Source organism: Mesocricetus auratus, unplaced genomic scaffold, assembly GCF_017639785.1.
Source record: "Mesocricetus auratus isolate SY011 unplaced genomic scaffold, BCM_Maur_2.0 Super-Scaffold_100018, whole genome shotgun sequence".
Lineage (NCBI taxonomy): Eukaryota > Metazoa > Chordata > Mammalia > Rodentia > Cricetidae > Mesocricetus > Mesocricetus auratus.
In genome coordinates, this window is record NW_024429199.1 from 40,343,108 (window position 1) to 40,357,380 (window position 14,273).

Consider the following 14,273-nt stretch of genomic DNA (forward strand, 5'->3'; position numbering starts at 1 on the left):
CCAGTATCAGTTTCTGGGTCTTTTATTTTTCGTGTTACAGGGCCGTATCTAACATAGATCCTCCTGGCTACTGTCGAGATAATGCAAGGTACGAGGGGACAGCAGGGTCCTCAGGCATGGCCTGTGGACACCGGAAGCGGTGGGTGTGCATTTGACATAGCAGGTGAAAAATAATGGAAGGCTCCCCCCATCATTTTTACCTTCTGAAAACAGTCAGTGCCGACGGCAGATCTGTGAATGAAGCGGAAGCAAAGACCCTAAAACGCCAGGGGAGGAACCTGCTTTGTGTCTCACAGGGCTCTGCACTTAGGAAAGACTTAAATCTAAAGCAGCCCATTTTCTCCTCTTCCTTTGCCTGAATCTGGCGAGAGCGAAGGCAAAAGTGACTTTCAACAAGGGTGGCATTATGTGTCACGGGAACACCCCGCCTCGTTCAACTTCAAACAAGTACCAAGGGACTCCACCAGTGGCGCGTCTCGATCCTAAAATCTGCAACCATCCTCTGCACCGATGATGTGGGGCAAAATCTCCTTGAGAACAACCCACTTCCTAAAAAACAAAATCCCGCAAATAAATAAGTAAATAAATAAAATACGGGTTGCGTTTCCGCGTCCAAACGGGGGCGTTTGGGGTTCCTTCCCGCTCGGATCGCTGAGCCCGCATTTCCCGCAGGGCCGCTGCACGCGTCCCTTGCCAGGAGCTTTTGTGTGGACGCTCGGGGACGCGGCGACGACGAGGAATCCTCCCGGGGCTTCTCCTCTCAGTCAGGACGCCCTGAAAGTTCTCCAAGGCACTCGCACCCCGCCTCCGGGGCCGAGGCCATCCCACCGGGGAAGGGCAATGCAGACCCGGCCGTTCCCTGCCTCCGTCCGGCCTCCCCGCCTTGCACTTTGGGGTTCGTCTCCGAGCAGCGCGCACACCCGCGGGGACCCGCCACCGCGAGCTCCTCCGTCCGCGCCGCAGCGCTCGCTCCCGGACCCGGGGCCGCGGTCCCCTCGCCCGCCTCAGCGACTCGGGCCGCTCTGGGCCGCCGCCGTCTCGATGGTCTGGCGCGGCCGCGGGGCGTCTCGCGGCCTGGCCGCCAGGGGGCGCGCTGGCCGGCGCCGCCGCCTCCGAGTGCGCGGCCCGACCGCGTCCGCCATATTGGATGCCGCAGCCGCCGCGGTCAGCGCTTCCTCCTGTGTCTTCGCTGCGCGCTGCAGGTTCCCGCGGCCTGGGCGGCAGGGAGGGGACACAGGAGCCCGTGGGAGGAAGAGGAAGGAGGGCAAGGGGGTGGGGAGCGGAGGGGACCGGGGCCTGAGCGTGGAGGCCGCTGCCGAGCGGGGCGGAGAAGCAGCGAAGGCGCCGCGCCAGCCCCTCCCCCGCCGCCGACCCGCCCCGGCGGCCTCCGTCCTGCTCGCTGCGCCCGCCCCGCGGCCATGCCGGGGCCTCGCCGGCGCTGAGGAGCGTCGCCTGCTCGCCTCGCTGCGCGGCCTCCCGGGCCCGTCGCCCGCCCGTCCGCCCGCCCGCCCTTCCGCACGCAACGCGCCGGCCGCCGCCTCTTCCTTCGCCGGGCCCCGGGCCTCTGCGCAGGCAACATGGAGGCCGTGAAGACCTTCAACAGCGAGGTTCGTACCTCAGCCCGGCCTCCCGCCAGGCTCGGCCCGACCCGACCCGGCCCGGCCCGGCCCGGCCCGGGGTTCGCGTGCCGAGCGAGCCAGGGCGCGGGCCGCAGTTCCCCCCCGGGTGGGGCGAAGGCGGCCGGGCGGCCGTGGGGGAGGGGAACGGCCCGCGCCCCTCCCCGGGCCGGGCAGGGCAGGGGGAGGGCCGGGGGAGGGCGGGAGGCCGGGCCGGCTCCCGAGGCGGCCGCGCCACGCTCCGCGGTGGGTTCCAGCGGAGCCTGGTCCGCCCGCAGCCCGTGGCCCTGGCAGGGTCTGAACTGTTGCAGGACATCACTCTGCAGGTCCTCCCGGGTGACCGAGGAAGCTGACACACGGACGCGAGGCCTGGGAGAGGACCCACGGGGTGGGGATCCGAAAGTCACGTTACGTGTAGTGTTTATTATTGAGGTTCTGTTGACTCGGTAACTCGCCAGCCAGGGACTTAGCTAATTGGATGGTTGGTAGGGAGGCAACATTATTCTGTGATCTCCCTCCCTCCCTTCCTCCCTCCCATACCTCCCTCTCTCCGTCTCTTACCTCCCTCTCTTCCTCTCCTCTCCCCTTCCCCCTCTTTTCCTATTTCTACTTGCCCTTCTGATCATCAGTTAGGGAGAAAGACAAATTGTACACCCAGCAGGGAAGAAGCTGGGAGAATCATTTGCCATTCACGTGTCAAGTTAAGCATACATATACATACATATACATTCATACATACATACATACATATTTAAAGGTAGGTGTCCTGTTTTCACTGTTTGCTGAATGTACTGAGCTTCCGGGGAAAATGAATTTCTTTTTAAGGAACAATATCACTTAAGACTTAATTCAAACATTAAATGTAGCAAATACAAGCCGAGTCTCCATTGGCCTTGTAGTCTTGTACCTCTTAGAAAAATATTGAGATGTAGGTTAACTAATTAGCATAGTTCTCAGAACTTTTGTTTTGGACGTGCTGATGCTTTTACTCAGTAATATGACAATTAATGTCTTAAGTACATGATCTGTTAAGATAGCATTTATGGATGTCCAAATGGGACAGTGTTTTTAAATGCCTTTCTGCAATTTCATCTTAATTTTTTTCTGTTTAAGGTAGCACATAGGAAACAGAGGTTAAAAGTTAAGTTCATGCCATTTTAATTATGCATATTACTTTAAGTAGTGGTCAACTTGCTGATAATGAGAGCAGTGCATTTAAGAAGCTTGTGAATTTGTAACTGATAACTTGGTCAGATATTCCCTTATATAAAACTTAATCCTCTCACCCAATGATCTATATTTAGAATATGGAATAAAAGGAATTTAGTGAAATTACAATTAGCTAATTTTAATGTTTTATAACTGTATAACAAATAGCCACTTGGCTTTTTTGTTTGCTGCATACAGCATTAATATTCAAGTTCTTTAGTTACAAAAATCTCCCTTAGTGGAACTTGATCTCAGCACTGAGGCAGAGGCAGAGGCATGTGAATCTCTGTATTCAAGGCCAGCCTGGTCTACAGAGCGAGTTCTAGGACAGCCAGAGCTATAATATAGAGACCCTCTATCAAAACTAAACAAAACCCCCTCCATTCTCTTGTTTCCAAGTTACTGGACTTAGCACTTTTCCTTTCTGGTGACTTTCCCTCTTTGTTTAAGAGATCCCTAATGTGTCTTCCCTTCTCCCCAGGGTTTTACAGGAGATCCCACAATGATTGGTGTAAACAAGTATTAGTGCTCTGAGGCCATGGTAGAGTAGCGTGGAGGAGGAATGGGCGGGCTGTCCATTTTAGTTGAAAGGATAAGGAGCCTGGCTGTTACACACTTTTGGATGCCTACCTCTTTTTCCCTTTGTGTCTATTGGAGGAGAGTTTGGGTCCAATTTTAGTGTGTAGCACTCTTCCATTCCTCTCTTTCCCCTAAGGATTTCAGACAACTTAAATCTTTACCTTTCCATCTTAATATGTAAACTTTTAAGGTGATTTATAATGGGATTAACTCCAAGTTGAGGAAGATAAATATGTTTAGGAAACATCCAGAACCTATGTCAGATTGCAAATTGAACGAAGGGCCCTTTCCATGCTCAGGTGAGGGCCACACCACTGAGTTAGACTATCCCAGTCCTCTTTTTTATTTTGAGAGAAATTCTTATTTAGATTGTCTAGGTAGCACTTGAGCTCACCCTGTAGTCCAGATAAGACTTGTGTTTATTATGTGATCCTCCTGCCTCAGCTTCTCTAGGAGCAGGGTTCTAGGCTTGCACCAAGCTTGGCTCTGTATACTTTTGTTTAAGTACGAAATGCATAGCCTTGTGAATTTGGGAAAGAAGATACTGATTATAATATTGTGTGTGTGTTGCTGCTGTAGTGCGTGTTTTGTTACTACAATCCAGCCCCGGGACAGCTCATTCATTACTGTTCTATTAAGTCATGTTTTGCAAAGTACAGAAATGAAAAGGAGTCCGAATTACAGGCTTGGGAGGAAATCATGTTTTCAAGTGCTCGCATGAATTTGGCTTTTAAGGCATCAAAATTTAGCTCATGATAGTAATAGCTGTCATTAGTATTGTTGAGGCAGGGTCTTGTTGTTGGTTCACCTTCCTGAGTGCTAGAATCACAGGTGTGTGGCACCACACTCTGGGCTAGTTCAAAGAATTGTCATTACTGTTTGTTAGCAAGACAGTTTTAAACCTTCAAGTACTTAAAATATGAGAGTTGGGTATCCTGACATACACTAGTAATTCCAGCACCTAGGAGGTTGAGGCAGGAGAATTGCTCTGAATTTGAGCTGGCCTGGGCTACATACTTTTTTCTATTATCCTGACATACACTAGTAATTCCAGCACCTAGGAGGTTGAGGCAGGAGAATTGCTCTGAATTTGAGCTGGCCTGGGCTACATACTTTTTTCTATTATCCTGACATACACTAGTAATTCCAGCACCTAGGAGGTTGAGGCAGGAGAATTGCTCTGAATTTGAGCTGGCCTGGGCTACATACTTTTTTCTAGGCTAGACGGGACCACATTGTACAGCCCTGTCTGAAACAAAAACAAAACAAACAGATGTTTAAAATATGAAATGCTTAGCAAAGGCTTGCTAATTCTTAGGTTTTATAAGACTGACTTAACCCCAGTCTTATTTCCTGTTTAGCAGAGGACATTATCTTGAAAATAAGATGCTAGACATTGTGTACTAAGAATACAGCCCTTTTTTTTTTAGTTAATCTGCAAAATGTAAAACAAAATTAGTCTGTGTCATCATCCTCTGTCAGCTTCCTCCTATCATAATTTCTCAAAGTATTTCTCTGTCTTTCATAACTATATTAAAGATACTGTATCAGGAGATCCTTTATTCAAGAGTTTTTGTGGTGAATTCCTCTTCATTGTCATGAGTTGAATGAGAGTTATTTCCATGGCCATTATTGTCAATTCTGTTTTGTTTTGTTTTCTTCTATTTTTTTTTTTTTGAGACAGGGTTTCTCTGTAGCTTTGGAACCTGCCCTGGAACTGGCACTATAGACCAGGCTGGCCTGGAATTCAGAGAGATCCGCCTGCCCCTGCCTCTCAAGTGCTGGGATTAAAGGCGTGCGGCACCATCGCCCAGCATTATTGTCAATTTGATACAATGAGAGAAAGTTGTCCTTATTTTGGAAGACTCCCTGAGAATCAAAGCTTCAGTGGAGCAGCTAAACTGAACATGGATTAATCGTTGCCAGGAATTGTAGTTGCTGCTGTTACAGGTATTCACTTCTTACAGTGACTTGGAGTCCACTGCACCTAGTGAGAAGGACAGCTTAACTGTATGGACGACTTGGGACTGCCTTGAGTGTTCTTGGTAGCTAGCATCTTCATGTGAACTGCTGTCCATGCTCTGCATGCAGAGATTGCTAACTGCATGGAGGTCATTCTGACAGGGGCCTCATCTGCCTCGTTTTTTTAAAAAACAAAAGGAAAGAATGGTTTTACATGATATCTTCTTTAGAAAATTTCAGTGCAGTTGGAGATGAAATTCTTAAAACACACTCTTAAGATAATGCATGAAAAGTTTAAGAGTGGATTAGCAGTGGTTATGCCTGGACAAAACCAGAGGAGGTGAATCTTATTTCCGTATTTGAGTCATTTAATTTAAGAACTTAAAAGTTTACAGGATTACTGGTGTGTGTCACCACACTCTTGACTAGGTCAAAGAATATCATTATGGTTTATTAGCAAGACAGTTTTAAACCTTCAAGTACTTAAAATATGAAAGTTGGGTGTCCTGACACACACTAGTAATTTCAGCACCTAGGAGGTTGAGACAGGAGGATTACTCTGAATTTGAGCTGGCCTGGGCTACATATTTTGTTCTAGGCCAGACTGAACCATATTTTTTACACTGTCAAAAAAATTAACAATGCTAGGTGGTGGGCAGGTGGATGTCTGTGGATTCTAGGCCAACCTGGTCTACAGAGCGAGTTCCAGGACAGGCTCCAAAGCTATACAGAGAAACCCTGTCTCGAAAACAAACAAACAAACAAATAAACACAAACCAAAAGAAAAAAACTAGGATGGCTTCAGTGATGAGTTTCTGTGGGTTGCTTTTCTAACTGGTGATGTTGGTGAAGACTACTTGCCCCATGCTGTGTTTCATGTCTAGCTCTGAGTTGGCTGAGTAGAAGGTAGGATTTAAGATATGCTAGAAAATGAATTGCAGTTTAACTCTTAGATTTACCTCAGTTGATAAATTGTGGAAAGATTCTATTTTCATCTTTCTGAAAATTGACCAGTCTGATTTTGGGATAGTCTGGTAGTCGTGGCTGCCCTCTTTGTAGAGGCTAGTCTAGAATTGGGGGAACCCTCTTGCCTCCGCCTGCCAGGGCTAGATGAGATCACAGGCATGTGTCAGCATATCTGACCCTAGCTATCATTGTTAGGATGCCGAAGTCTGTAGTGCTCATCTCGTTGGCACCCGTTGGTTATTGGATAGCTCACTCTGAACCATTCTAGGATGTACACTTTAAGACTCATACCCAGTACATTTTCATAGTCCAAATTTTCCTTCACGTCTAGTCTCGTATTCGGAGTGGGCAATCTGTGTAACTATAGAGCTTTTAATAGGCAGGCCCACCAATATCTAGTAGTAGCCATGCGTTGGTCGAAACAAATGAAAACGGTAGAATAACATGCTAAGTTTATTTTGGTTTGTGAGTTTTTGCTTTATTTGTGGCACAGGGAAAACATTTATGGGAAACATTTGTAAAACTTTTGTTTTTGATTTTCATCTCATAGGCGTATGTCACCCTTTTCCTGTTTTGTTTTGTAGGGAAGTTTGGTTAGTTGTATCAGGCTGTAAGTTTCTTTTCTACCTTGTTGAAATCTTTTTAAAGATGAACATACTTAGTGTTTTAAAACTAAGGATGCCTTTACTGACAGGACCCTAGTGGTTTGGATCAGTGCTTCTTAACTTTGTACTGTGATATTTGGGGCTGCATAGTTATTTGCTGTGAGGAGCAAGCAGTCTTGTGAAGTGTAGGTCATTTGGCAGCATCCCAGCTTTTAACACCCCAGATGCTATGTAGTACCCTCCCTGTTGGTGGCATCCAACTCTGTCTTCAGGCATTTATCAATTATCCCTTAAGGGAGGAGTAACGTAATCTTGGTTGAGAATCATGGATTTAGGTTTCATTAAAGTGTCTTAGAGCACTTTGTACTCTCCTAATAATGATTCTACTTTGACGTTTTAGTCTTTCCCCAGGTTACAAGCTTAATGAGAACAGTGATGAAGTGTTGCTTCAGATTTGGGGCACACAGCAGGGCATTTAGAATATAGCATGGAGCCCACATGAGCACGTTTCAAGTCAGTGAGGGAATGATTGTTTACTAGGTACTGAAGTAGCTAATATTTCTGAACACATGGTTTTAAAATGCATAAGTGATTTTGTTTTTTTAGCTTGGATATTCTTTTAGTGGGAAGAATGTTTGACTAATAGAATATAATTAAATTTTCGAGAACGTAGTATGCCTCTCAGGCATTGCTTTTAAAGGTAAATTTTAGGGCATTGTAGAAATATAGATTAGGTGAAAAATTCTTTGGCTTTTTGAGACAGGGTTTCTCTTTGTTGCTTCGTAGACCAGGCTGGCCTTGGACTCACAGAGATCCACCTGCCTCTGCCTCCCTAGTTCTGGGAATAAAGGCATATGCCATCACTGCTGGGCTAGGTGAAAAAATTTAAGTCAGAACTCTTAATTTATTTTTAATTTTCATTGGGAGTAGGATGAGGGGGCAGGACTTCTGTAATGAGGTTTCCAATTAGAACATACCGGAATTTTATGTTGAATAGTAATTGTGTTCAGGCCTGTTTTAGATTTAGTGTTTTAAAATGATTATACACTAATAGTTTTTTTCTTACCCACAGTAATAAAGATTTAGACTACAGTAATGATTCAGATTGAATAGATTTTGATATTGTATGATTTCAGAGTATATATGCCACAACCATTCAAGATTACAAAAAAATTGTCACTATTGAAATCCATTTCATAGATTATTAAATCATGGTGTTCTATACTAGTATTAAGTTTGTTAGATAGAATAAGTCTGTTGATATTTAAGGGACTTGTATATCTTCATTCTCCTAACAGTCATATTTTATTGATCATTTGCAGTGAGTACTTTAGAGAATTGATTTTATTAGTTCCATATGCGATTTTAGATATCTCTTTCTAGGCCATATTTGCTGTAACTGGACAGTTTCTGACCCTGTGATATGATAAAAGTGTGATCAACAATGACCTTGAACACTGGCTGAGCTCAGACTCTTCAGTGAGCTCGTTTTGTCTGTTTTGTTTTCTCAGTGTCTTTCTCTGCTCCTTTCTCAGGGCTGTGCCTCTACTTCTTCTTGTACGGACTGCTTTCCCAGCAGCACGAACACGAGAACCATAGGAAGGTGACTGACCACTAAGGCAGGCTCTGGGAAGTGCTAGGTGTACTTGATAGTGAAGTTCTGTATTGCTTGTATGGGCAGTACTTGGCAAGCAGGTCGAGTTTGCTGCTTTAAATATGTTAGTAGTCTTCAAAAGATCACATAGGGAATAAAAGATAATTGCTTTATGAGAAATGTTGGAATTTCTTTAAAAATGGGGAAGGAAAAGTTACTGGGCTTAATAGTAAGCATATGTCATAAATTTGCATTAAATTTACCTGCATTCTGTATTATGTAGTTTCCCTACATTTTCATTGATATGAGTTACTTACAGACCTCATAACTTAAGGGTTGGAAATAAATTAATGATGTATGCTACAGAAATGGAGAAACAAAACTAAATCATATTTTAGTTTTCCTAGAGGTTAGTTATGCTACACATGTCTCAGAAATCAGAGTTGGTGAGCAGGGTTCTGTATCTGTGAGTGCTGGGGAGCAGTGTTCTGTGCCTGTGAGTGCTTACGTGGTCTGTTTCAGACTTGATGGTGAATATATTTGTTCCTTGTGATTCAGATTTTATGCATTTATTTCATCTTTATAATTCTATGTTATAAGAACTGACAACCCATGGGTTTGTAAGTATACCCACTGTGAGTTAAGAAGTACCTCAGACATTATCTTTTTTTTATTTTTTTATTTTACGAGACAGGGTTTCTCTGTATTGTTTTGGAGGCTGTCGGTCCAGCCTGGCCTCGAACTCACAGAGATCCGCCTGCCTCTGCCTCCGGAGTGCTGGGATTAAAAGCATGCGCCACCACCGCCTGGCAAAAATTGGTATCTTTATTTTAATACCTTCTGAATTTGATGTGTTCCTCAGAGCTCGTTTTCTTCCTTACAGCTAAAGTACAAAAAGTTGAAGTTATACAACCTAGGCAGTAATGTAGAAATCTCTATATAGTGATACTGTAAAGGTTACCCCAAACTGATGTAATGACTTTCTTTAATTGAGTAATTCTGTTGATGCCATAAAGTTGACAGTGTTTGAATTAAGGTAGTTCATTTGTGTTTATTGTTTAAACTCTGCCTCCTCCCAAACAGTTGCTGTGTTTCAGGCACTCTTTAGGAGAGCTGTATAAAAGGATGGGGGGTGCTATTCCATTTGTAGATGGGAAACTGATATCAGCCATTGTGATTTTTACCAAAGAAATGCACTTTTTGTAGGTATTCGGACAGAAAGAAAGGTGTGAATTAGCCTTTGTGGTTTTTTCTTTTTTTAAAAAAATTTACTGACAAAACAAAAATATACCTAAATGCAAAGCTTGTGGAAAAACCATGCAAAGCTTGTGGAAAAACCATTTGTTCTGCCTTGTCTTCCACCGTTCCTCAGACTTGACCTTAGCCTCCTGCCTGGTCTTGTGTTTCAGAGCTTGGTCTCTACAGACATCCTTGTTGACAACAGTTTTGTCTAAGGGGAGGATATCCACAGAGCACCTTGTGGGCATGAGGTGACATAATTATAAACTTTCACAAAGGACTTTGATCTTTTGGTGATTTTCCTTCTGGTGGCAGCTGTCAGTTCCAGCCACCAACCAACACATGGATATAAGTATGATCTGAAGTGTCATCATCATTACTGTTCATGATGGTGGCTCTTTGTCTGGAGTATTGTTCAGACAAGACCAACACCACTGTCTAGGGTTTCATGAACTTGCCCATTTTTGCAGATATAAAGACAAGGATCAGCTCAGACATTTGTAAATGTAAAAAGCCTGGGAGTACACTAATACAAGCAACCCAATGCGTAGGTTCTCGCTGCGGATTAGGTCACACTGCCTATGAGTTCTGTTCGAACCAGAGGTACCCAGCAACCTGACCTGGGATCGTGATTGGGGGGGCGGGGTGGCAAGATGCCTCCAGTCCTCTTCCTTACCTTTTGTAAGGAGGCCCATTGGTTAATTTTTTAGTAGCTTAATTGACATCATGTCCAAATGTTTGAGTGCTTTGCTTGTGTGTGTGATGTGTATCAAGTGGGTGCCTCACAGGAGTCAGAAGAGAGTGTCGGATCCCCTGCCACTGGAATTAGATGGCTCTGAGACACTGGGTGCTGAGGGTTGAACTGAGTCCTCTGAAGGAGGACTGCTGCACCATCTCTCTATCTCTAGCCCAGATCTTGGTGTTAAACACATTTGCTTTCTTTTTTGTTTTTTGTTTTTTTTCCAAGCCAGGGTTTCTCTGTGGCTTTGGAGGCTGTCCTGGAACTAGCTAGCACTTGTAGACCAGGCTGGTCTCGAACTCACAGAGATCTGCCTGCCTCTGCCTCCCGAGTGCTGGGATTAAAGGCGTGCGCCAACACGGCCTGGCCACATTTGCTTTCTTTCTTTCTCTTTACAGTATACGAACACAACTCTTTTTCCTGAATTTTTGAGAGTAAATTCCAATTCAAAGTGCCAGTTTCCTCTGAATAGCTGTTTATTTTCTTTTAAAAGGATATTTGTTTAATCATAACACAGTATTATCCATTGGGAGGTTAACATTGAGAGATTTTTGCCTAATTTAGCTATATATTGTACCCACAGTCTTCCCTCTATACCACACTTTAATGTTTTATCTCATAATTTGGAAGTTACTCTTTTTTTTTTCCCCTAAGAGCTTGAAGTGGTGGTGTTTGATGACAGCAGGGCAATTTAGATTTCTCTCCATATTGACTCATTGCTGTATAATTTTATGCATTTTAGGCAGGAGTCCTTCAGAATTAGCATTGTGCAACTTGACTTACGAGCATCTGTGTCATCAGCAGGCAGGCATAGTGGTTCTTGATTACAGGTTTCTCTGCTTTCTCTACCTTTGTACCTTCTCTCTTATTGGCAAGATATTTTGTTGCAAATATAAAAAATATCACCTAAATTTGCCCACTTGTTTTTTGTTTTTAGCATAAACTCATTTCTTTTTTTTTTTTTTTTTCTTTTTCTTTCTGAGATAGGGTCAGGGTTTCTCTGTATTTTTTTGGAGGCTGTCCTGAAATTTGCTCTGTAGACTAGGCTGGCCTGGAACTAACAGAGATCCTCCTGCCTCTGCCTTCCGAGTGCTGGGATTAAAGGAGTGTGCCACCAACCCCTGGCTGCATAAATTCATTTCTTGCCTGTGTCAGTACTAATATAGTCACCAAATGTTATTTTCTGAGTTTGTTGTGTCTGTATTTCTTTGCATCTGTGAGAGCTTTCCCTTTTCTTAATTTATATGTAAATATAATTGTGTATATTATTGTAAACTCATGTATTCTTTTTTGTTCACTGGCCTTTAAAGATCTTCCATGGCCAGTTTTGACTAATCAGAGATTCTTCAAGCCAACCTTTTTGGCCCTTTGACAAGTACTAATACGTTTTTGGAATATCCCCTTATTTTCTGATACTGTAAGCTATTCCTGCCTAAACTTTGTCTGGCCATTTCTTCAAGAAACTCAGGCTTCATTTGGTGGCTATAAGTGTGTCAGTAGATCAAACTAGACATTTTATTTTACAAACACAATTCTAGACACATCTACAAAACTGTGATTTCATCATACCTTCACAAGGTCCATCTGTATTTACTTTCCTGTTAGTGAGAACCCTGACTTCTATTATCTATAGCAGTGGTTTTCAACCTTTCTAATGCTGCAACCCTTTAATACAGTTCTGTATGTTGTGGTTACCCCCCCACCCCCAGCCATGAAGTTATTTTTGTTGCTTTTTTTGGTTTTTCGAGAGACAGGGTTTCTCTGTGGCTTTGGAGGCTGTCTTGGAACTAGCTTTTGTAAACCAGGCTGGTCTGGAACTGACAGATCCGCCTGCCTCTGCCTCCCTAGTGCTGGGATTAAGGTGTGCGCCACCACCGCCCAGCTTTTTGTTGCTATTTTATAACTGTAATTTTGCTAGTTATAATTGTAATGTAAATATCTGATATTAGGTTATCAGAAACTTTGACCCCTGTCAAAGAGTTGTTTGACCCACTACTCTGTACTATGCTTACTGGTTATTTACTCGACCTAAAGCACAGAAGAAGCTTCAAGGCTAAGGCATATGTCTTTGCAAACAGACTGTACTAGCTAAGGCTTAATACTTTTTTATAGTTGTCTTTTTTTGTTTAGCCTGAGAATCATATAGTTAACATACCAGTTAAAAAATAATTTGGGTTGGGTCTTTTTCCTCTTTTAATGTGATCTGTTATTCATTTGCAATATAACTAGGTTCTGTTTTTTCCTCCTTATATTTCATTTTTGCTTTCTCTTTATTAATAATTTGAATCATTAAAGATAAATTAGCTTTAATTACCTTTTACTTTCTTTTTAAGACAGGATTTCTCTGTAGCCCTGGCTGTTCTGGAACTATGTGGAACAGGCTGACCTGGAACTCAGCAGAGATAGCTTCCTCACAAGTGCTGGGATGAAAGGTCTACACTGTTCTGCCTGGCCATCTTCATAGCTTTAGGATTGTGATCACTTGTGACATCAAACCATTTATTTAGCGTTCTTCAAAACAGCATGGTGAAGTTCAGAGTTAATCGTTGAGAGAAACTTAGGTAGAAGGAAGACACATTTCAAATAGTGTGGATTCTTTTGTTATATCTGAAAAGATGCATGTTCAGGGGTGGGTACTTTCTCCTGAATGCATCTACAGTCTGAGGGTAGGTATGCTTTTCTGTATCAATGCTTGAGGCCCACGAAGCTGAAGTGTGCTTACTGTATAAGCATCATCTTCAGCTTGCTACAGCACCACTTACCAAGATGAGCAAGCAACTCACAGTATAGCATGAATTCTAATCAGTATTAATAATAAAAATCCAGAGTCAGATATTGAGCAAGGGGAGCTGAAAGATCAGAGAAGCACAACAGCCAAACACTAGTTCTTACCTCTGCTGAATCCTCATACCAAAGGGGTGATCCTATTTCTAGAAATCCTCAGACTGAATGCGTCCTCAGACTGATTGCCTAGACTGCAGCTACCTCTATGAAACCTCAGCTTGCATTCCCAGACTGACTGCCTCTGACTGCAGTACTCCTCAGACTGCTTTAGATTGACTGCCTACACTGCAATGAGCTCCCGTCTCCTCCTGCCTTATATTCCTCTCCGCCCAGTCATATCCCTCCCTGTCTCCATCTCACTACATATATTACATATACAGTGTTCTGCCTACATGTCAGAAGAGGACATCAGATTGAATTGTAGATGGTTGTGAGCCACCATGTGGTTGCTGGGGATTGAACTCAGGACATCTGGAAGAGCAGTCAGTGCTCTTAACCTCTTAGCCATCTCTCCAGCCCCTACTTAGTTGTTTTTTATTTTATGTTTATGGGTGTTTTGTCTGCATAGATGTCTGTGTATCACCGTGTGTCACTTGTGTGTCAGGAGCCTGAAGAGTTAAAGCTGTGAGCTGCCATTTGAGCCCTTGTGAATTGAACCCGCTGGTGCTCTTGCCAGGCCCATTTGCTCTTGCTCTCTTTTTTTAAAGACAAGGGCTTGCTATATATCTTTGCTGCCCTGAGCTTCCTCTTCCTACTCAGTGCCCATACCAGGTACTGGCATGGGCTGCCATACTGTTGTGAGCATGCCCTGCGTGCATGGCTACTTTTGTGTTTGAGACATGAGTCTATGACATACTTGATGTGGTACTGTATCAATTTTAGTTTAGTTATCATGGTTTTTAAATGGAGAAAATTCAAATACTGTCAGTCTTGTGGGGCCTTTCTGAAGGAGCCCTGACAGTGCTGGATCGTTGGCAGAG

General features: G+C 43.7%; 1 protein-coding gene and 1 pseudogene across 6 annotated transcripts in view; one reads left to right on the plus strand and one right to left on the minus strand.

Annotated features, from left to right (window-relative positions):
• Positions 1–1,110: 1,110 nt before the first annotated feature.
• The window catches only part of Scaf8 (SR-related CTD associated factor 8), a 181,951-nt gene continuing 168,788 nt past the window's right edge, over positions 1,111–14,273 (plus strand). For 2 of the 6 annotated variants that reach the window (XR_005869620.1, XR_005869621.1), the window contains exon 1: positions 1,415–1,607. Coding sequence is in view for 4 of the 6 variants with exons in the window: in XM_040728412.1 (XP_040584346.1) it covers positions 1,148–1,226; positions 1,522–1,607 (165 nt within the window). In the remaining 2 variants the exon portion in view is untranslated. Of the gene's footprint in view, positions 1,227–1,412; positions 1,608–14,273 lie in introns of those variants that run through there. The other 4 variants (XM_040728412.1, XM_040728411.1, XM_040728410.1 and 1 more) reach the window with 4 other exon arrangements.
• LOC101835472 lies at positions 1,617–10,232 on the minus strand (annotated as a pseudogene).